The following is a 22254-nucleotide window of genomic DNA, read 5'->3' as shown; positions in this document are numbered from 1 at the left end:
AGAGCTATTGTGCTAGACCAGATCCAGTGGGCTAACCCAATGCTCTGCTAGAAATGGAGAATCCCAGACGCTGTCCCAGACCTACCAAACAGCAGTCTGCATGTTAACCAGACCCCTGGTGGTCTGTGTGTTCAGATTTCACACCCACGCCACAGCCTCTCTGAGTCGGAATTGTGACCCTCTCGTTGCAGGAGGCAGATGAAGCCCTGCTACGTAACCTGCGTCTTCAGATTGAAGCCCAGTTTCTGCAGGATGACATTAGTGCGGCCAAGGACAGGTACAAAAAGGTAACCACAACCCCTCTTGCAGCACTTTCCCACTGGAAACCAGTCTGGGGCTCTCGTGGCTGAAAAATGAGACGGCTGGAGTGGGCTGCCCAGGTGAACTGGGCTGGACAGTGCTTAGTGAACCAGACGTGCAGAGGGGGAGGTGGTTTTGGGGTGTGTGTGTCAGGGGATGGGGTGGGAGCCAGTATCTATGGGAAACATAACAGTCTACAGAGTGATTGATTGGATGTGGATCCATCTTGATTAGGCTGTTGCCTGTCAACTGGTTCAGATCAGAAAATGGAGAAAATGCAAAAACTGTAATTGTCACTGCTGCCTCTGAGGGAACATGTGGCCTGCAGGAGCCCCCTGGAGAAGGAAATGGCAACCCACTCCAGCATTCTCGCCTGGGAAATCCCACGGGCAGAGGAGCCTGGTGGGCCACAGTCCACGGGGTTGCACAGAGGCGGACACGACTGAGCGACTAAACAGCAATAGCAGGAGCCTCCTCTCAGGCACTGCTGTGTTCTGCCCTCAGCCCTGCCAGCTTCTCATAGCCTCATGCTGCGGTGGGGTGGGGGTGCTTGGTGTTCTGGGAAAGTCCAGTCCTGGAGCTATGCAACCTAAGGCCAGTGGTCTAACCTCTCTGAGCTTGTGCATCTTGAAAATGCAAGTGCCAGACACTCCTTTCCTGCCCAGCTGTGTCACCTGAGCACAGCAGACCCGAGGGCTGACCTCTCCAGGGACCTGGCCTCCCTCCAGCTTCAGTGTCTGTGTCTCTGCCTCAGGACCTGCTCCAGGCGGCAGAGGGCAGCTTTTGTGTAGATAAAAGGAGGCATCAGGCGCCCTCAGAGCAGGTCACTGTCTGATATCCCGAGGGTCATCTTGGACCGGAGGGAGAAACTCAGGCAGTTCAGGTTTTAATGAGAACTCTTTCCTTCCCCGACAGAATCTTCTGGAGATTCAGACCTATGTCACCATCCTGCAGCAGATCATCCAGACCACCCCGCAGGCAGCCGCCATAACGAGTGGGATGCGGGAGGTAAGAGCAGGAGCCCTATCAGCAGGGTGGCCGCACGTGGGCATTGGTCCTGCAGCCCCAAGGCTGGTGCCCAGAGGCCTAGGGAGAGGCATCAGGTTGGACTGTCTGGGGCCCCCAACCCAACCTGAGCATTCATATTCAAGTTTATTCTTCTCTTTCAGTCTGTAAGTGAACAAGGGTATTTAGACATTTGAGGACATAAACTCTGCTGCTGACCGTCTTCCTAGGTGTTTGTCCTCTTGAGGATCACAGGCTATTCTTCCTTGTCTAGTTTATAAGAAACTACCAGGCTATCTCCCAAACTCTGTAGCATCGCTGCATCCCCGCCCCCAGCCACAGATGGGAGCTTCCGTTGCTTTTCTTTCTTGCCTGCATTGGGGATGTTGGGCTTTTATTTTGATTTTGCTGTTTGCTGTTCTAATAATTGTGTTGTGTATCTTGTTATGAGCATTTTTTTCTTTTTTAGCCACACCACGTGGTTTGCAGGAATCTTAGTTCCTGAAAGGGATCGAACCCTCAGCAGTGAAAGCACAGAGTCCTAACCACTGGACCACCAGGGAATTCCTTGTTGAGTATCTTTTCAGTCAAGACATATGGATGCTTATCTGCCATCCATGTGTCTATGATTCATGTATCTTCTTTGTTGGACCAAGACCCAAGTCTTTTGCATATATATATATATTTATACTATTGAGTTGTTTGTTTTCTTATTCCCCTTATCAATTTGACCATAATTTTGAATCCAGAAAATTGAATATAGTGAGTGACTCTGTTTTTCAGGTCAGGCCCTGCTAATGATGAGGCAAGTCTGGGGCATGAAAACTGTCAGGACAGGTTAGAGATGGTTGAAGCTGTTTTGGGATTTGGGTGTAAAACTGTATTCCCAGTATAATGTTCCAGATTCCTTCCTCAGCTCTTTAACAGTTCAACAGGATATTGACCTATATTTTTTCCTACTGTGGTTTATGGGATTTTGTGATGCACGATATGGTAAGTGTAGAAATAGACTGAGAAGTATACAGATTAAAACAGAAATGTCATGTGGTCTTTCTCTGGAGAAGTGTTAAACTGAGGGCAGGGTTTTGTGGACTGTTCAGCTGATGAGATTCTGTGTTTTCCTGCAAAGATGACTTAGGATAGAAGTCTGTTTAAGCCCACACCCTGCAGAACCAGTGGGCAAGGGTAGCTAAATCCTTTATGTTTATTTGAACCTAACTTTCTATATCAAAGCTAAAGAAATCCCCAAATTTGCTTTTGGGACATAGTTGAACCCTGCCAAGTAACATCTGAGAGGCAGAAGGGTTACTTTTTTTGGCCTTGATGGGGATATTCTCCCCATTGGTCTGCATTGCTCACCAATGACCCCAAGTAAACTGTGTGCATGTGTGTTTAGCTGCCTTCAGTTCAGTTCAGTTCAGTTCAGTTCAGTTTCTCAGTCGTGTCCGACTCTTTGCAACCCCATGAATCGCAGCATGCCAGGCCTCCCTGTGCATCACCAACTCCCAGAGTTCACTCAAACTCACGTCCATCGAGTCAGTGATGCCACCCAGCCATCTCATCCTCTGTCGTCTCCTTCTCCTCCTGCCTCCAATCCCTCCCAGCATCTGAGTCTTTTCCAATGAGTCAACTCTTCGCATGAGGTGGCCCAAGTATTGGAGTTTCAGCCTCAGCATCATTCCTTCCAAAGAACACCCAGGACTGATCTCCTTTAGAATGGACTGGTTGGATCTCCTTGCAGTCCAAGGGACTCTCAAGAGTCTTCTCCAACACCACAGTTCAAAAGCATCAATTCTTTGGTGCTCAGCTTTCTTCACAGTCCAACTCTCACATCCATACATGACCACAGGAAAACGCATAGCCTTGACTAGACAGACCTTAGTTGGCAAAGTGATGTCTCTGCTTTTGAATATGCTATTTAGGTTGGTCATAACTTTTCTTCCAAGGAGTAAGTGTCTTTTAATTTCATGGCTGCAGTCACCATCTGCAGTGATTTTGGAGCCCTAGTTGTGTCCAACTCTGTGTGACCCTATGGACTGTAGCCCACCAGGCTCCTCTGTCCATGGGGTTTTGGAGGCAAGAATACTGGAGTAAAGGTGCCATATCCTCCTCCAGGGGATCTTCCCAACCCAGGGATCAAACCCACATCTCTTTACGTCCCCTAAATTGGCAGGTGGGTTCTTTACCACTAGTACCACCTGGGAAGTCACAAGTGAACTGGTCTAAAACACAGCTTTTCCTAAAACATAATTTTCTTTGTCAGAGATTTCTTTCCAGACACTTTATTGTATTTTACAAACACTTTCCCCTTTAATTCAAAGGTGTTTTATATCAGAGCACACTTATAAAATCATAATAGTCTGTTTCTTTGTAGCCCCGTTTGTCTGAGTTGTAGGAACGTAGAACCATCTAGACCTAGTTTGATGGCGTCAGTGATTGTCAGAGACCCTCAGCATCACCTGGGAACTTGAGAAAAATGCAGAATCTCCAGCCAGACCCCCTAGCAGACCAAATGAGTCACAATCCCCATTTCAGCAAGATGCTCAGGGATTCATGTGCACTTTACAAAGCACATTTAGGCCCTGGTGCTTCCTTCTTTGCTTGTAAGGGCACTAATCCCACCATGGGGGCCCCACTCTAGTGACCTCATCTCCACCTCCCTTCCTGCCAAATTCCCAGCCCAGATGCCTTCCCATAGCGAGAGGGGGTCAGGGCCTCAGCCTGTGAATCTGGGGGCGGCATGTGAATGTGCAGAACACAGGAGGCCTCTGCGCTCCTCTATGTGTTTCCTCCCATGATAAGTGTGTGATGCTGAGTCTGGCTTCTTTGTGCAGGAGAAGCTCCTGACGGAACGGGAAGCTGCCGCCCTGCAGTGCCAGCTGGAGGACGGCCGGGAGATGGTCTGCCTCCTGCAGGCCCAGAGAACCGAGCTGCAGGCCCAGGTGCGCCCCACCCTCCGTCTGCAGGTTCATTCTGGTGTCACGTGCCTGCAGAGACATGCGTGCGTTTGTCTCTCTGCGTTGTTTTATTTGTTTAGTCCCTCTGTTGTGTCCAACTCTTTGTGACCCCATGGGCTATATAGCCCACTAGGCTCCTCTGTCCATGGGATTCTTCAGGCAAGAATACTGGAGTGGGTTGCCAGGCCCTCCTCCAGGGGATTGTCCCGACCCAGGGATCGAACCCAAATTTCCCACATCTCCTGCATTGCACGTGGATTCTTTACCACTGAGCCACCAGGGAAGCCCTGTCTAACTGTAAATTCTTACAAACTTGGCACACTTGTGTGCCCAGCTCTCAGGTGACAGACAGCATCCCTGGAGGGTGTGACCAGCTGTCCACATAGACGGAGGGCTGCCCAGGACACTGCCCTTCCTGCTCAGACTGGAAAGGCCCTGGGCCAGAGGGGACAGAGAAAGTGAAAGTGAAGTCACTTAGTTGTGCACGACTCTTTGTGACCCCATGGACTGTAGCCGACGAGGTTCCTCCATCCATGGAATTTTCCAGGCAAGAGTACTGGAGTGGGTTGCCATTTCCTTCTCCAGGGGATCTTCCTGACCCAGGGATCAAACCCAGGTCTCCCGCATTGCAAGCAGACGCTTTTACTGTCTGAGCCACCAGGGAAGCAGAGACAATAGATCCCACTAATTTCTGGCTCCCGAGAGGTTCCCTCTGGCCCCCTCCCCCACCAAGGGTAAGCTCCTACCTGTGCATAACCAACCCATTTTGCCCAGTTTAAAATTGTTGTTAAAAATAAGAAATGATCACAGACTGGGGTTTTTAATCCTCCACTCACTTGAATCTGTGTTTCTTGCTTCTGACCTGAACTCTCTCCTCTGGAATCTGACTGCAGCCCTGGAGAGAGGGGCTGTTTTCTGCATTTGCTCCTGCTAAGAATTTGTTAGTGGAAACTTTGCATTTTCACCCCACCCCTTTTCTTTTCTTGGTGAAGCTTAATTTGCAAACTGAACTCACCAGAAAAGCTCAGTCCTATTTCTACAGGCTTCTTTTGTGGTTCACAAGCTTTGCGGGGCACTTCTGTGATTCCTCCAGTTTCTTTCTCTGGTTCCATGTATCTGGCTGTTCTGATGGGGATGTTGGGTTAGAACACGCTCCTTCCTGTTTGACTACATTTCCCAAATCCAAAAGTAAGTTGATGTTCGGTTTGAGAAGTACATGTAAAGGACAAGAGAACAAGAATTTTAAAAATCTGCGCCTTTACGTATACCATTAAATGTTATATGTTACTCTGTCTCTACTCCACCTGAAAGATGATGCTGTGAAAGTGCTGCACTCAATATGCCAGCAAATTTGGAAAACTCAGCAGTGGCCACAGGACTGGAAAAGGTCAGTTTTCATTCCAATTCAAAAGAAAGGCAATGCCAAAGAATGCTCAAACTACTGCACAATTGGACTCATCTCACACGCTAGTAAAGTAATGCTCAAAATTCTCCAAGCCAGGCTTCAGCAATACGTGAACCGTGAACTTCCAGATGTTCAAGCTGGTTTTAGAAAAGACAGAGGAACCAGAGATCAAATTGCCAACATTCGCTGGATCGTCGAAAAAGCAAGAGAGTTCCAGAAAAACATCTATTTCTGCTTTATTGACTATGCCAAAGCCTTTGACTGTGTGGATCACAATAAACTGTGGAAAACTCTGAAAGAGATGGGAATACCAGACCACCTGACCTGCCTCCTGAGAAACCTATATCCAGGTTAGAAGTAACAGTTAGAACTGGACATGGAACAAAAGACTGGTTCCAAATTGGGAAAGGAGTACGTCAAGGCTGTATATTGTCACCCTGTTTATTTAGCTTCTATGCAGAGTACATCATGAGAAACGCTGGGCTGGAGGAAGCGCAAGTTGAAATCAAGATTGCTGGGAGAAATATCAGTAACCTCAGATATGCAGATGACACCACCGTTATGGCAGAAAGTGAAGAGGAACTAAAAAGCCTCTTGATGAAAGTGAAAGAGGAGAGTGAAAAAGTTGGCTTAAAGCTCAACATTCAGAAAACGAAGATCATGGCATCTGATCCCATCACTTCATGGGAAATAGATGGAGAAACAGTGGAAACAGTGTCAGACTTTATTTTTGGAGGCTTCAGAATCACTACAGATGGTGATTGCAGCCATGAAATTAAAAGACGCTTACTCCTTGGAAGGAAAGTTATGACCAACCTAGATAGAATATTCAAAAGCAGAGACATTACTTTGCCAACAAATGTCCATCTAGTCAAGGCTATGGTTTTTCCGGTGGTCATGTATGGATGTGAGAGTTGGACTGTGAAGAAAGCTGAGCTCTGAAGAATTGATGCTTTTGAACTGTGTTGTTGGAGAAGACTCTTGAGAGTCCCTTGGACTGCAAGGAGATCCAACCAGTCCATTCTAAAGGAGATCAGTCCTGGGTGTTCATTGGAAGGACTGATGCTGAGGCTGAAACTCCAACACTTTGGCCACCTCATGCGAAGAGCTGACTCATTGGAAAAGACTCAGATGCTGGGAGGGATTGGGGACAGGAGGAGAAGGGACGACAGAGGATGAGATGGCTGGATGGTATCACTGACTCGATGGACATGAGTTTGAGTGAACTCTGGGAGTTGGTGATGCACAGGGAGGCCTGGCATGCTGCGATTCATGGGGTCGCAAAGAATCGGACACGACTGAGCGACTGAAATGAACTGAACTGAACTGAATTCCCCCAATGCCGACAGAAGAATCACATGTTGGAGCCCTGTGGGATGTGGTGCTTTCCGTGGGTTCTCAGTGTTACTAAATGTCAGGACCTGAGTCCAGAATCTCTATCCCATCCCCACACACCACACACCCCTCACTCTGCAGTGACTCAGGGGCTTTGGAAAGCATATGGGGGTCTGCAGATGGTCCCCAGGGCAGAGACCCCATCTGAAGAGACCCCTTAAAACTCGTCTTACTCTGGTGACAAACTGTGGCTTGAGGACCAGACAAGTTGATTTGGTGACTTGATGAGTATGTGGTTTTCTCTGAGGCTCTGAGAGGATGGAGGGAGGGTTTGAGTGTGTGTGTGTGTGTGTATGTGTGCACATGTGTGTATAATATATGTGAATATTTTTGTATGTGTGTACGTGTGTATGCATATATGTGTGTATAAGTTGTATGTGTGTGTACGTGTGTGTGTGTGTGTATGTATGTGTGTGTGTGTGTGCTAAGCATTTGGAGAAGTGGACACAAGCCCAGTCACGTTGGCGGAATTCTGTGTGCCTGTGGGAACAAGGATCCTGTTTCTTTACTACCAATAGTCATTCCAGATGCTGCCCACTCTCCTTGGTGGGTGGCCTCCTCCATCTTCAGGGACATTGACTCTTTCTCATGCATCTGCTCTCTTTGATTTCTGCTCTTGAGGGCTCATGTGATCAGGAATAATCTAGAATAATCTCCCTATTTTTTAAGCTCAACTGCTTAAGAACCTTGCTTACATCTGCAAAGTCCCTTTGCCAACTAACACCACAGAGTCTTGGGCGGAAGCTAAGGGGTAAAGGTCACTGGGGCCAAAAGTCTGCCTGATAAGCTCAAATTAAAACACACACATGTCTGGACCCACCCGAGAGTTTCTGACTCAGTAGGTCCGGGTTGTGGCCCAAGAACCTGCCTTTCTGAAGTTCAGGTGCTGCTTGCTAGCCCGGGAACCACACTTGGAGGTCACTAATTTGGGCGGGGGAGGGGGGCGGTGAGAGTGCCATGCTGGGCCAGGATGTTCTACATCTGGGCCACTCATGTTCCCGGCCTGGGCCCTCCACAGCCTGATTCATGAGATGTTCACAGCTGGCTTTTTGCTAATTTTGAAATGTTGCCATGACTTTCGGATGGAGTAGCTAAGCTGTATGTTCCCAGGAAGACATAGCCCCTCAATGGGGCCAGGGCTGGGACTGGGGATGTGGTGGGGATGGTGTGGGGCAGCGCTCTTTGCAGCCTGAGGGCTCCGGCCAGCAGGGCTGTGGCAGCTGGCTCTTCCTATGGTTAGGGCATTCACAGGCTCGCCCCAGACCTGTGGAATCAGGGACTCTGGCGAGGGGCCAGCATCTCCTTCAACAAGCCCCCCAGGTGGCTCTGCCAGCTTTGAGAACACTCGTCTGCAGGTTGACCGCAACAGCACCCACGATTGGAGCTGGGGGCCCCTGCTTTTGAGATTGAACGTGGACCACGCATGAGACCCCTGCATGTGGGCCATGCATGAGATGGTACTTATTCCAGGTGCCCGAGAAAGGACAGGCTCTCTAAATTCTCTAAGTTGTGTCATTTGAGTTTTTGTGACAGGAAGTGAAAACATGCAGATTTTTGCGAGTGTGTTGCCCAGACGTCATTTTTTGTGAAAGCCCCTTAGCACCATCTGGTGGCAGGTTTTGGTAAGATGGCATGTAATCTGGGAAGGACACTGTTTCTTTTTCCTTTTTGAAATTACCTTGGACCCAAAGGAGTCCAGGGGCCTAAGAGGACTGAGGCAAGAGGTAACCCCTCCAGACGGGGCTCACGTGAGGCGTAGCTCAGGATCCCTGAGGACCGTGTGTGCTAAGGCAGGTCCCACAACTGTGCTAGAACACTTGTCTTTCACTCAGATGTTTCTGGCGAGCCCCATGTGAGGTCCAGGAACACCAAGCAGAGCTTGGCTGGGCTCCTGCCTGCAGCCAAGTGGGGAGATGAATATCAGCTGGTCGATCCAAATGGTCCAGGCAGAAATGCCCAGTTACCTGGCTCACAGTGAAGTTCAGGCTGCTTCAAGGCCCACACCTGCCATCTGCCTCTGCCCCCTGTATCAGCTTGACTGCTGTTCTTCTAGTGACCCGGGGCTGTCAGTGGGCAGCTCTCTTCTCCTCTCCTCTCCTGACCACCCCTGCAGACCTGGCACCCGCCTCTCTTTTTCTCACGCCTCTCTCTGCAAGGCCCTTTGCTTCTGCAGTGCCCAGGACTGGCCTTACCTCCTCCTGGAAGCCTTCTGTGATGCCCCGCCCCCTGCACCTCCCCAGCACCTTGGACCTCTTTGTGGGTTCTGTGACACCCTGTGCTTGACCCTGTGGCCAACCTGGACTGTGGCTCCAGGAAGGAGGGCCTCTTTCTCCTACTGTCAGCCTGGTGCTAGATGGTGTCTGAAGCCCACATGGAAGTCAGTCCCCTCAGAGACATCTCGTTAGCCCCCTTTGAGCTGCCAAAAGGGGGGCTTTTATTATTTCTTTCTGAGCACCCCTCCTTCTGATGGAGGAGGTTTCAGTTATTGAGCTTTAACACATGGGTGCTGTGGGCACAGCTCTTTCCTATTCACGAGGTAGAAGGGTGAGCTTTGATGAAAGTGTGTCCAGCTCTCATGTTCTCCTACTGCCCAGCCGACTCTGGGGTTGATGGACTCCAGCCACACCGGTCTGTGACCTGCAGGCTTTGTTCTCAGGACCACTCCATGGAAATGGAGAGTCTTATGTGGGGATTCACCCACTCCTGGATGGATTCTTGCCTCTGAGATTCAGGTCTAGAGGGTTCCTTTGAATCCCTTCATGGAAGCCTTTCCTGGAGTGTGTGGATGCCGGTATGGTAAAGAGGGTGTGGCCACACCAGGAGTCAGAGGCTGTGCCTTGGTGTTTGATGTCCTAGGAGACTGTTTGAATGGAGACAGTTTTATTAAAATTTATTTATTTTTAATTGAAAGATAATTTATAGTATTGTGTTGGTTTCTGCCAAATATCGACGTGAATCAGCCATAGGTACACATATGTCCCCTCCCTCTTGAATCTCCTGCCCCCCTCCTACCCCATCCCATCCCTCTAGGTTGTCACAGCATGCTGGTTTGAGCTCTGAAGTGAAGTCTCTTAGTCGTGTCTGACTCTTTGGGACCCCATGGACTGTAGCCTACCAGGCTCCTCCATCCATGGGATTTTCCAGGCAAGAATACTGGAGTGGGTTGCTATTTCGAGTCATACAGCAAATTCCCACTGGTGATCTACTTTACATATTATGGTAATATATATGTTTCCATGCTACTCTCTCCTTCTTCCCTGCCCCTTGACCACAAGTCTGTTCTCTACGTTTGCATCTCCATTGCTGCCCTGCAAAGAGGTTCATCAGTACCATCTTTCTAGATTCCATATATATGCATTAGTATATGATGTTTGTTTTCCTCTTTCTGACTTACTTCACTCTGTATAATAGGCTCTAGGTTCACCCACCTCATTAGAATGGACTCAAATGCGTTCCTTTTTATGGCTGAGTAATATTCCGTTGTGTATATGTACCGCAGCTTCTTTATCCATTCATCTGTTGATGGACATCTAGATTGTTTCCTGAATGGAGGCAGTTTTAAATGAGGAACAGAAACCTGGCCAAACTCTCTTTGTTTATTTTGAAATAATTTTAGACTTCTCTGATGCTGTAAAAATAGCTTAGAGTTTTCCCATACTCTTCATTCAGTTCCCCCAAAGTCAACATCCAAATAGCAAAGCACCAAGGTTGAAACCAGGACATTGGTGAGTAGACCAGACTGGGAAGAGACTTGCCTGAAATCTTACCTGTTACCCTGTTCACAGGTTGCCTGATCCTGGGTCCTGCCTGCATTCAGGTGTCCTGTCTCCTCAGCCTCCTCCAGTCTGGGACAGTTCCTGCCCATCTCTGCTTCTCATGACCTTATCTGTACAGAGTGAAGGGTCCGGCTCTCAGGAATAATCACCCTCTATGTGGTCCAGTGTGTTCATTAAGCTGCATGTATCAGGCATCCTGTGATGCACATACGTGAGGATAGATTCAGATTCTTGCTTAGTTCCCCATGACTCAAAGAATGTGGCCGGGAGACCAGAGCCACAGCCACGGGCATTGTGGGGGAGCCACTTAGAAATGCAGCCCCTCCAGCCCAGTGGAGCTACTGAGTCAGAATCTGAGCAAAACCGTATCCTCGGGGTGGTTCATATGCGTGTTGAGGTTTGACAAGTGCTCTTCCAGATGAAGTGGGTTTCAGTCTACATGTTTTATTTTGCTTTTGAGGACTGGCCACGCCTGTTAGATCTTTTCTCCGTGGGAAAGTGAGCTTGTACTGAGCTTGTAAATAAGTTCTCTTGTAAATAAGTAAGCAACTTGTGGGTGCTTGTGGGTTGTCATAGCTCTAAAAGTGAAGACGAGGAACCTCTTTTCATTTTCCTACCTTAATTTTGACTTGTCCTGCTTTAATATATAAATAGCATTTATCTGAAGTTATTTTACGTAAGTGCCAGCGTACACAAACACATTTTAGCTATCAAAACATATATGTAACTCTACTGGTCAGAAACCAGGAGAAAATTAAAGTGCTGTAGTGATTGAATAAGATCAAGGAAATTCCCCCCTTTAATTATTATAGCGTCTTATCTATTTAGTCCATGTTCTTCTTTTTACTACTTTTTCATGCTAACTCAGTAAAGTACGAATGATGTACTCTGAGTTGTACGTGTTAGTCCAGGGATGGCAGTTTTTATTTTCTGAGTTTCTCATCTTCCTACTGCCTTGGTTCAGGGGCTCCACTACAGGCTGATTTCCAGGAGTGCTGATACAAGCAAGCATCAGGGGAAGGGGTTCAGTTGTCACATCCTTCCGTGGCTTAAAGATTCTCTGCAGACGGAGAAACAAACCAACAAAACAAATACAACTGGGTACGCCGTCTGGATTCTCCCCTGCTGCGTCTGTGTCTGAAGGGAGAGGGTGGCTGGGTTTTCTCGTGACCGTGTCTCTGCCCGCAGACCGCGGCCCTGGAACAAGCCATCAGAGACGCCCACGAGTGTTATGATGATGAGATTCAGCTTTACAACGAGCAGATCGACACCCTGCGGAAGGAGATTGAAGAGGCAGAGAGGAGCCTGGAGAGATCATCCTATGACTGCCGGCAGCTGGTGGTTGCCCAGCAGACCCTGAGGAATGAGTTGGACCGGTATCATCGCATCATCGAGAATGAAGGCAACAGGTGGGGTCAGGGTGGGCAGAGCCCGTGGGCACAGAACCACTTACTTGTTCCACGTTTTTCCATATGCCAGTTCCAGGCTGTAGGGAATGTGGCAGTAAGGTGAAAGTGTTAGTAGCTCAGTCGTGTCTGACTCTTTGTGAACCCCCCTGGACTGTAGCTTGCCAGGTTCCTCTGTCCATGGGATTCTCCAGGCAAGGATACTGGAGTGGGTAGCCATTCTGTTTTCCAGGGGATCTTCCCGACCCATTGCAGGCAGATTATTTACTGTCTGAGCCACCAGAAAGAGACCTCCAAATCCAGGACCTTATGGGGCTGGAATGCCAGTGGGGGAGGCAGAGGATGGATGGGTTTGCAACAGAGACGTGGGCTCTGGCGTGAGTGATGGTGGGGGGAGGGGAGAGGTGATGAATATGACCATGGAAGTGTTTGGATGTCAAGGTGCCTTTCAGCTCCACAGGCTTCTGGGGACAGGAATGTCTTAGCTGAAAGGACGACCAGGTATGGTTACTGAGATGCTACAGGTGAGATGCCTGCACAGTACCTGGAACTGGACCAGCACTCAGAGCAGTTGGTGTCATCACTGCTGCTGCCATGGTGACTCTGAGCACCTGGCCAGTCGGGACTGTGGCTGCCAGCAGGCTGTCTGGTCTCCTCTGCATGATGGATCGGGACGTGACGTCTGCTGGCAAGTGTCTCTGTCTCAGCCTCATTCACATCTACACCTGCATCAGCTACTCTCCGTTTCCTCCATGTTCATCTGTGTGACCGTGTCTGCACCTACATGTACACTTATGTCCACATCTGAGTCTACAGCATCTGTATGTGGACGTCTACACGCCACCTGTGCTCTCTACATCATCTGTAGCTGCACCCGCGTCACCTAACCTACACCTGTATCATCTACACCTACACCTGCCTCTGCATCGCCTGCTCCCGCACCATCTGCATCCACATCTGACACCTACTCTGCCATCTGCATCTGTCTGGATCATCCACATGTGCGTCTACCCCACATCTGCAGTTTCTGTGCCTGCACCATCGTCAACACTTCTGTTATTTACGCGGATGCCCGCACCACCTACATTTACACCTGCGCTTACCTCCACGCCATCTACATCTGCATCTCTACTTCCACCCACATCTGTGGGTCATCTGTGTCCACATCTACATACACCTGTATCTACATTTTCTATGGTTATAGTTACATCTTTATCACCTAAGCCTGCACCTCATCTCCACATAAAGTATGTAAATCTCCATCATCTTTATGTACATGCATTAACTGTCTATACCTCCATGGTTTGCTTTTTTACTTTGCAATATTGTATTGGTTTTGCCATACATTGACATGAATCCAGCACGGGTGTACATGTGTTCCCCATCCTGAACCACCCTCCCACCTCCCTCCCCATCCCATCCCTCTGGGTCATCCCAGTGCACCAATCCCAAGCACCCTGTATGATGCATTGAACCTGGACTGGGAATTCATTTCACATATGATAATATATGTGTTTCAATGCCATTCTCCCAAATCATGCCACCCTTGCCCTCTCCCACAGAGTCCAAAAGACTGTTCTATACATCTGTGTCTCTTTTGCTGTATCGCATATGGGGTTATCGTTACCATCTTTCTAAATTCCATATATATGGGTTAGTATACTGTATTGGTGTTTTTCTTTCTGGCTTATTTCACTCTGTATAATAGGCTCCAGTTTCATTCACTTCATTAGAACTGATCCAAAGGTATTCTTTTTAATGGCTGAGTAATATTCCACTGTGTATATGTACCCACAGCTTTCTTATCCATTCATCTGCTGATGGACATCTAGGTTGCTTCCATGTCCTGGCTATTATAAACAGTGCTGTGATGAACATTGGGGTGTCTCTTTCAATTCTGGTTTCCTCAGTGTGTATGCCCAGCAATGGGATTGCTGGGTCATACGGCAGTTCTATTTCTAATTTTTTAAGGAATCTCCACACTGTTCTCCATAGTGGCTGTACTAGTTTGCATTCCCACCAACAGTATAAGAGGGTTCCCTTTTCTCCACACCCTCTCCAGCATTTATTGCTTGTAGACTTTGGATAGCAGCCATTCTGACTGGCGTGAAATTGTACCTCATTGTGGTTTTGATTTGCATTTCTCTGATAATGAGTGATGTTGAGCATCTTTTCATGTGTTTGCTAGCCATCTATATGTCTTCTTTGGAGAAATGTCTGTTTAGTTCTTTGGCCCATTTTTTGATTGGGTCTTTAATTTTTCTGGAATTGAGCTGTAGGAGTTGCTTGTATATTTTTGAGATTAATTCTTTGCCAGTTGCTTTGTTTGCTATTATTTTCTCCCATTCTGAAGGCTGTCTTTTCACCTTGGTATGGTATCCTTTGTTGTGCAGAAGCTTTTAATTTTGATTAGGTCCCATTTGTTTATTTTTGCTTTTATTTCCAACATTCTGGGAGGTGGGTCATAGAGGATCCTTCTGTGATTTATGTTGGAGAGTGTTTTGCCCATGTTTTCCTCTAGAAGTTTTATAGTTTCTGGCCTTACATTTAGATCTTTAATCCATTTTGAGTTTCTTTTTGTGTATGGTGTTAGAAAGTGTTCTAGTTTCATTCTTTTACGAGTGGTTGACCAGTTTTCCCAGCACCACTTGTTAAAGAGATTGTCTTTTCTCCATTGTATATTCTTGGCTCCTTTTCAAAAATAAGGTGTCCATAGGTGCATGGATTTATCGCTGGGCTTTCTCTTTTGTTCCATTGATCTATATTTCTGTCTTTGTGCCAGTACCATACTGTCTTGATGACTGTGGCTTTGTAGTAGAGGCTGAAGTCAGGCAGGTTGATTCCTCCAGTTCCATTCTTCTTTCTCAAGATTGCTCTGGCTGTTCGAGGTTTTTTGTATTTCCATAAAAATTGTGAAATTATTTGTTCTAGTTCTGTGAAAAATACTTTTGGTAGCTTGATAGGGATTGCATTGAATCTATAGATTGCTTTGGGTAGTATACTCATTTTCACTATATTGATTCTTCTGATCCATGAACACAGTATATTTCTCCATCTATTTGTGTCCTCTGATTTCTTTCACCAGTGTTTTATAGTTTTCTATATATAGGTCTTTTGTTTCTTTAGGTAGATATATTCCTAAGTATTTTATTCTTTTCATTGCAATGGTGAATGGGATTGTTTCCTTAATTTCTCTTTCTGTTTTCTCATTCTTAGTATATAGGAATGCAAGGGATTTCTGTGTGTTGATTTTATATCCTGCAACTTTACTATATTCATTGATGAGCTCTAGTAATTTTCTGGTGGAGTCTTTAGGGTTTTCTACATAGAGGATCAAGTCATCTGCAAACAGTGAGAGTTTTACTTCTTCTTTTCCAATGTGGATTCCTTTTATTTCTTTTTCTGCTCTGATTGCTGTGGCCAAAACTTCCAAAACTATGTTGAATAGTAGTGGTGAGAGTGGGCACCCTTGTCTTGTTCCTGACTTTAGGGGAAATGCTTTCAATTTTTCACCATTGAGGATAATGTTTGCTGTGGGTTTGTCATATATAGCTTTTATTATGTTGAGGAATGTTCCTTATATTCTTGCTTTCTGGAGGGTTTTTTATCATAAATGGATGTTGAATTTTGTTGAAAGGCTTTCTCTGCATCTATTGAGATAATCATATGGTTTTTATTTTTCAATTTGTTAATGTGGTGTATTACTTTGATTGATTTGCAGATATTGAAGAATCCTTGCATCCCTGGGATAAAGCCCACTTGGTCATGATGTATAATCTTTTTAATATATTGTTGGATTCTGTTTGCTAGAATTTGTTAAGGATTTTTGCATCTATGTTCATCAGTGATATTGGCCTGTAGTTTTCTTTTTGTGGCATCTTTGCCTGGTTTTGGTATTAGGGTGATGGTGGCCTCACAGAATGAGTTTGGAAGTTTACCTTCCTCTGCAATTTTCTGGAAGAGTTTGAGTAGGATAGGTGTTAGCTCTTCTCTAAATTTTTGGTAGAATTCAGCTGTGAAGGCGTCTGGTTCTGGGCTTTTGTTTGTTGGAAGATTTCTGATTACAGTTTCCATTTCCATGCTTGTGATGGATCTGTTAAGATTTTCTATTTCTTCCTGGTTCAGTTTTGGAAAGTTGTACTTTTCTAAGAATTTGTCTATTTCGTCCAAGTTGTCCATTTCATTGGCATATAATTGCTGATAGTAGTCTCTTATGATCCTTTGTATTTCTGTGTTGTCTGTTGTGATGTCTCCATTTTCATTTCTAATTTTGTTGATTTGATTCTTCTCCCTTTGTTCTTGATGAGTCTGGCTAATGGTTTGTCAAGTTTATTTATCTTCTTGAAGAACCAGCTTTTGGCTTTGTTGATTTTTGCTATGGTCTCTTTTGTTTCTTTTACATTTATTTCTGCCCTAATTTTTAAGATTTCTTTCCTCCTACTAACCCTTATACCTCCATGGTTTTCATCTGTCTACATCTCCATCGTCTTTATGTACGTGTATAAACTGTATACATCTCCATCATTTTTATGTACCTATATAAGCTGTCTACATCTCCATCGTTTTTATGTGTAGGTATAAACTGTCTACGCCTCCATTGTCTTTATGTACATGCATAAACTGTCTATACCTCCATCGTTTTTATGTACATGCATAATCTGTCTACGTCTCTGTCATCTTTATGTACATGTATAAACTGTTTACATCTCCATTTTTATGTACATGCATAAACTGTCTACACCTCTGTCATCTTTAGGTACATGTATAAACCATTGGCACCTGCACTGTCTTTATGTACATACACATCTACAGTGGTGTCTCCATTATTCCTATCCATACCCATGCCTACGTATATGACTATATCCACCTGTGTACCTATAGCCCTAGATGTGTGGAGAATGGATTGAGGCCAGCCTCCCAGTGTAAGGACTCTGCTTCTCTATTAAGTGGAGATTCTTCATGGGAACAGGCCCCTCTGTTCATGGAATTCTTCAGGCAGGAATACTGGAGTGGGTAGCCACTGCCTTCTCCAGGGGATCTTTCCACCAACCCAGGGATTGGACTTACATCTCCTGTGGCTCTTGTATTGGCAGGTGGGTTCTTTACCACCGAGCCACCTGGGAAGCCCTCTCTTATTTTAAAAAGCCCCCTAAGCAAAGAGAACTCCTGTTCAACAAAGAAGTGGCATATTTAGATTATCAGAAATTTCTACCTTACCATTTTTTATGTGTGTTTCACAGTTTATGATTGACCTTCCCATCATCATGCAATGTGTGAGTGCATTTGAGGGGTTTAGATTGAGATAAAAGAGAAACACCTGGGCGTTCCCCCAGGGACACTTCTATCCTCTCTCTGGGGCTCTGTCTTGGCATATGAGTGCTCTAATGTGTTGCAGGAAATGGAAGATTTTCTTTTGTTTTCTCTAGTTCCAGTCAATGTATTGTGCTGAACTCAATTATATTTATGTCACAGTGAATGCTTCTTGCACACATATACAAAATGTCTTGAACTGGTATTTAAATGTCTTTGTGAAAAGTTTTGTTTTGGAGGCAAGACTTCATCAAAAGGTAACTGGATACCTCTTTTGTATTTTTATATAGAACTCTTAATTTTGATTTAATTTCACACTGATAGACGTGTTGCAGGCACGGAGCAAGGAAATTCTGAATCCTCTTAGAGTCACTAGCTGTTTACATTTTATCTCAATTCCTTTTATTTTCCTGCTCTCTCTGGTTATAGAAACTATTCTTTAAAAAACAAGTTGGAGAATCATATCCTGGTTGCCCTAAGTAATTTATCCTAGGCTGGCCATTCTCTTATTTTAGGGGTGGTGTGCATGCTGAATAGTGTCTGACTCTTTGTGACCCTAAGGTCTGGAGCCCACCAGGCTCCCCTGTCCATGAAATTCTCCAGGCAGGAATAGTGGAGTGGGTAGCCATTGCCTCCTGCAGGGGATCTTTCCCACCCAGAGATCAAACTTACATCTCTTGCGGCTCTTGTATTGCCAGGTGGATTCTTTACCACTGAGCCACCTGGGAAACCCTCTCTTATTAAAAAAAAAAAACCCAAACACAGAGAACTCCTGTTCAACAGAAAAGTGGCATATTAAGATTATCAGTCATTTCTACCTTACCATTTTTTTATGTGTGTTTCACAGTTTATGACATGACCTTCCCATCATTATGCAATGTGTGAGTACGTTTGTGATTCTTGAGCTGTTGGATCTAGAGGAAGCCTTGTTCATTTTTGCTGGACACTAGAGCCTCCCTCTTACCTCCCAACCCCATTCTGTTTGCTTTGATGACTTAACGATGGTGACCTCCCTCTTTCTGGTTCTTCCTGCCAGGCTGAGCTCTGCCTTCATTGAAACTCCAGTTACCCTGTATACTGCGAGCCACGGGGCCTCCCTCAGCCCTCGGCACGGTGGGAAAGGTGAGTCCCCAACTCTGGCTTGTTCTATTTTTCTGTCCTAGGAAAATGGAAAAAATCAAGCGACTTTGTCTCTGAATGCAACATTCATGCTTCCTTCCGATCCAGGTGGAAATTCAGTGCTTTTACATGGGGGTCCCTCCTTGCCCTGCTGATGTCCTCCCACTGTAGCCGAGTGACTGAGTCTAAAAGTTTACAAGGAGAAAGTCAGGCCATGTGAGAGGCCACCATCCATGAGCAGGAGGCATTTAATTGGGGAGGAAAATCGCAGCATTTACTTTGGCAAGAAGTAGATAATGAAATGTATCTATCCACCCTCCCCCTCCCCCAGTGAAATGAGCTCTTTTAAGCAAAGGTGCTTAATCTAGCATCAGGAACAGAGTAGATGCTCAACTTTGTTCATTTTCTCTTCCGTTCAAAACTGAGCAGGAAGAGCTTGGTGGGCAGTGGAGCTTCTGCCTTCAACACTTGGTCCTTTGGGGATGGTTTCCTGCCCTTGTGAGATGTTCACTCATGGCTCAGTCTCCCCAGTTAGGACCAAACAGAACGGTGCCTGGAGGAAGGAAAGCCTGGCTTACAGTGCTATCAAATCCCAGGGTCTCAGAAAGCTCAGAGGGCTTTGTGGAGATGGGAGAAGGGGCAGGGGTCCCCAGACACCCAGGCTGGCTCCAGGGGCCCGTAGCTGTGTGCAGGGTACTGGGCTTGATGCTTTGCCGTCGCAGTCTGGAAATTCTTCACAGTTTTGAACAGCAGGCCCTGAAATTCAGCAGCTGGTCCTGCAAGCACCCCCTTCTGCACACCTGCTTCTGGCCACCTGCTTTGACATGTCCCCCTTCTTATGTCCCTCCCCCATAGCTTCATGACCTGCACCTGCCATGCCTGCTCACTCTGCTTTGTCATTGAGGGTCACCCCTATGGGATGCCCTGGCTCTGTGAATCCAAGTCCTCTGGTTAACAAAGGGAGGAGGGCAGCTGGATAAGACTTTGGAGTGAAAAAGTTAAAAAATCACTGTGTTAGTAAATCTTGAAAGCTTTTTGGATGTGTGTGTGTGCTAAGTCACTTCAGACGTGTCCAACTCTTTTGCGACACCATGGACTCTAGCCTGCCAGCCTCCTCTGTCCGTGGGATTTTCCAGGCAAGGATACTGGAGTGGGTTGCCCTACCCTCCTCCAGGGGAATCCTTCTGACCCAGGGATCGAACTCGTGTCTCTTATGTCTCCTGCAATGGCAGGCGGGTTTTTTTTTTTTTTTTTTTTTTTTTTTTAGCACTAGTGCCACCTGGAACTAAAAGCCTGCCTTTTGGATGAGACAGGGTGAAACTTTGTGTTTTCTGAAACTTTAAGTTTCTCCTCTTGGCTGGTCTAAAGCAGTGAATGTGGCCTCTGGCCCAGGAGATTCCCATTCTGGGTTTAAGGGCATCGTTTCCTCTTGTTGCACAGGAGGAAGGGGATGGTGAGCAAGGACTGGTGGTGTTTATCTGGTTTGGGGTGCAGGGGGACAAGGGTGTGCCTGGAAACTATTCCAAACCCATCAGAGGAAGGTGGGTTGACTCTGAGTTGCTCCTTTGGGGAAGCCTGGGGTGAGAGTGACTCTGTGGACTGGATTTCCTGGTCTGGTCTGGATCCAAGTGTCCCCTGTGACTTTGAGGTGAGGGTGCTGGGGTGGGGCAGAGGCACTACTCCCATAGAGTGTTATTGCAGGAGAAACACAGATCTCAGTAAGTTGAATCCAGTGTGAAGGGAACTGTAGGGGCCTCCCCTCTGCTCTGCAAACCTGGAGGGGCCAAGTGACTTGTCTCAAAGACACACAGCGGCCGGCAGGGCTGGGTCCTCAGTGTGGGCCATGAATGCTTAGGACCCAGGGATCCTACCCTGTTGCCAACCAGCCAACCAGTAAACCCCACCTCAGTGCTAGGCATGTATTTTTCAACAAATACTTTTTTTTCCTCTGTCATTGGCCTTTATTCATTGCACCTGCCTCCTTTTTTCTTTTTTCAAAGATCTCACCAGGGCTGTGCAGGACATAACTGCAGCGAAACCAAGACTCAAAGGCCTCCCCAAGAACCTTCCAAGGAAGAAGGAGATGGTAGCAAAAGACAGAGCAGATGAAATTCTGGAAGAGACCCCACTGAGAGGTCCAGAGGACACGAAGCCAGGGCGGGTGGTGCTCAAAGAAGAGGGTGAGTCTAAGCTTGAACCGGGAGATGAAGAAGCAAGTCCCCCGACCCAGGAAGGGGCTCCAGAGGATGTCCCAGATGGAGGCAAGATAAGCAAAGCCTTTGAGAAACTAGGCAAGATGATCAAGGAGAAGGTGAAAGGCCCCAAAGAACCCGAGCCCCCTGCCGACTTGTACACCAAAGGGCGGTACGTGATGGTCTCTGGAGATGCCAGTTTCATGGATCCTGGCTTCTGTGTCTTCTCTGTCCCAGCCAAAGGGGGTGTGGTGGTGTCTAAGGGGGATGACTCTGTGCCTCCTGACAGTGGTGTGGAACCCTCTCCCCAGCAGCCTGAGCCCCCTCTAGGGGACGGACAGGGGGCCCCCCAGGAGAAAGAAGATGGTCTGAAGGAGGAAGGGGGGCCCCCTGAAGGGAAAGGAGACGGTGTGAAGGAGGAAGGGGGGCCCCCTGAGGGGAAAGAAGACGGTCAGAAGAAGGAAGGGGAGCCCCCTGAGGGGAAAGGAGACGATCTGAAGGAGGAAGGGGGGCCCCAGCAGGGGAAAGAAGATGAACGCCCCCCCACCCCGCACCCTGCAGACAAAGGGGATGAGAAAAATGCCAAAGAACTGAAGGGCCTCCAGGGGAAACAGGATGACCAGAAGGAGGAGGAGGGGGCCAGAGGGCCCTGTCCCATGGTGGTGCCTGGTCCAGAGGGGCCGTCTACACCTCGGTCTCAAGGGCCTCAGGTCACTCTGGGTGGGTCTGAGGGGCATGGGGCTCGGAGCGGCAGCTGGCCGGCGAGAAGCCCTCCCAGGAAGCTGGCCTACGAGAAGGTGGAGGTGATGGAATCCATAGAGAAGTTTTCCACTGAGAGCATCCAGACATATGAAGAGACTGCTGTCATTGTGGAGACCACGATTGAAAAGACGAAGGCAAACAAGAAGAAACTGGGAGAGAAGGGATCCTCCAGTGCTTGAGCTAACCGGGAGGAGGTGCCTCTGGGCCCCTGTAGACATGTGCTTGGATGTTTTAGAACAGAGGCTATAAGGGTGAGGATACAAGGTCCTTTGGATTAGACCATGGTTGGCCCATCTGGCTTACCAATGAAGCCTTAATTAAAACGTTTTCTTTGCTTGCACATCCTTTGTCTGATTAACAGGGGCCTTGGGCTTGCAGGTGGGCCATCCTCGCTCAGGACCGGGGTGCCGTGCTAACGGCCACTGAGCTGAGCTCATTTAAGAAAGTAGACGAGCCCTTTGTCCTGGGGCATTGCGGGGCTCATTAGAGGATCAGAGTCTGGATTTCACACTTGAAACATGTCAGATGATGGATCAGCTTGTTTTCACTGTGTTTCAGGCACAAGCACACGATGGCATGAGGGGTGCTTTGTTAGAAGTCAGGTGATTAAAGGTGTCTGTCTCAGTT

The 22254-nt window shown here is 47.2% G+C and overlaps 1 protein-coding gene across 1 annotated transcript in view; it reads left to right on the top strand.

The window, feature by feature from the left end:
- Positions 1 to 21806, top strand: part of BFSP1 (beaded filament structural protein 1) — a 37101-nt gene extending 15295 nt beyond the window's left edge. The window contains exons 3-8 of the mRNA XM_052651238.1: positions 192 to 287; positions 1216 to 1308; positions 4140 to 4247; positions 12027 to 12247; positions 18591 to 18676; positions 20674 to 21806. Of these exons, the coding sequence (XP_052507198.1) occupies positions 192 to 287; positions 1216 to 1308; positions 4140 to 4247; positions 12027 to 12247; positions 18591 to 18676; positions 20674 to 21806 (1737 nt within the window). The remainder of the gene's footprint in view (positions 1 to 191; positions 288 to 1215; positions 1309 to 4139; positions 4248 to 12026; positions 12248 to 18590; positions 18677 to 20673) is intronic.
- Positions 21807 to 22254: the final 448 nt, after the last annotated feature.

Source organism: Budorcas taxicolor, chromosome 13, assembly GCF_023091745.1.
Source record: "Budorcas taxicolor isolate Tak-1 chromosome 13, Takin1.1, whole genome shotgun sequence".
Lineage (NCBI taxonomy): Eukaryota > Metazoa > Chordata > Mammalia > Artiodactyla > Bovidae > Budorcas > Budorcas taxicolor.
This window is presented reverse-complemented; position numbering and strand designations above follow the sequence as displayed.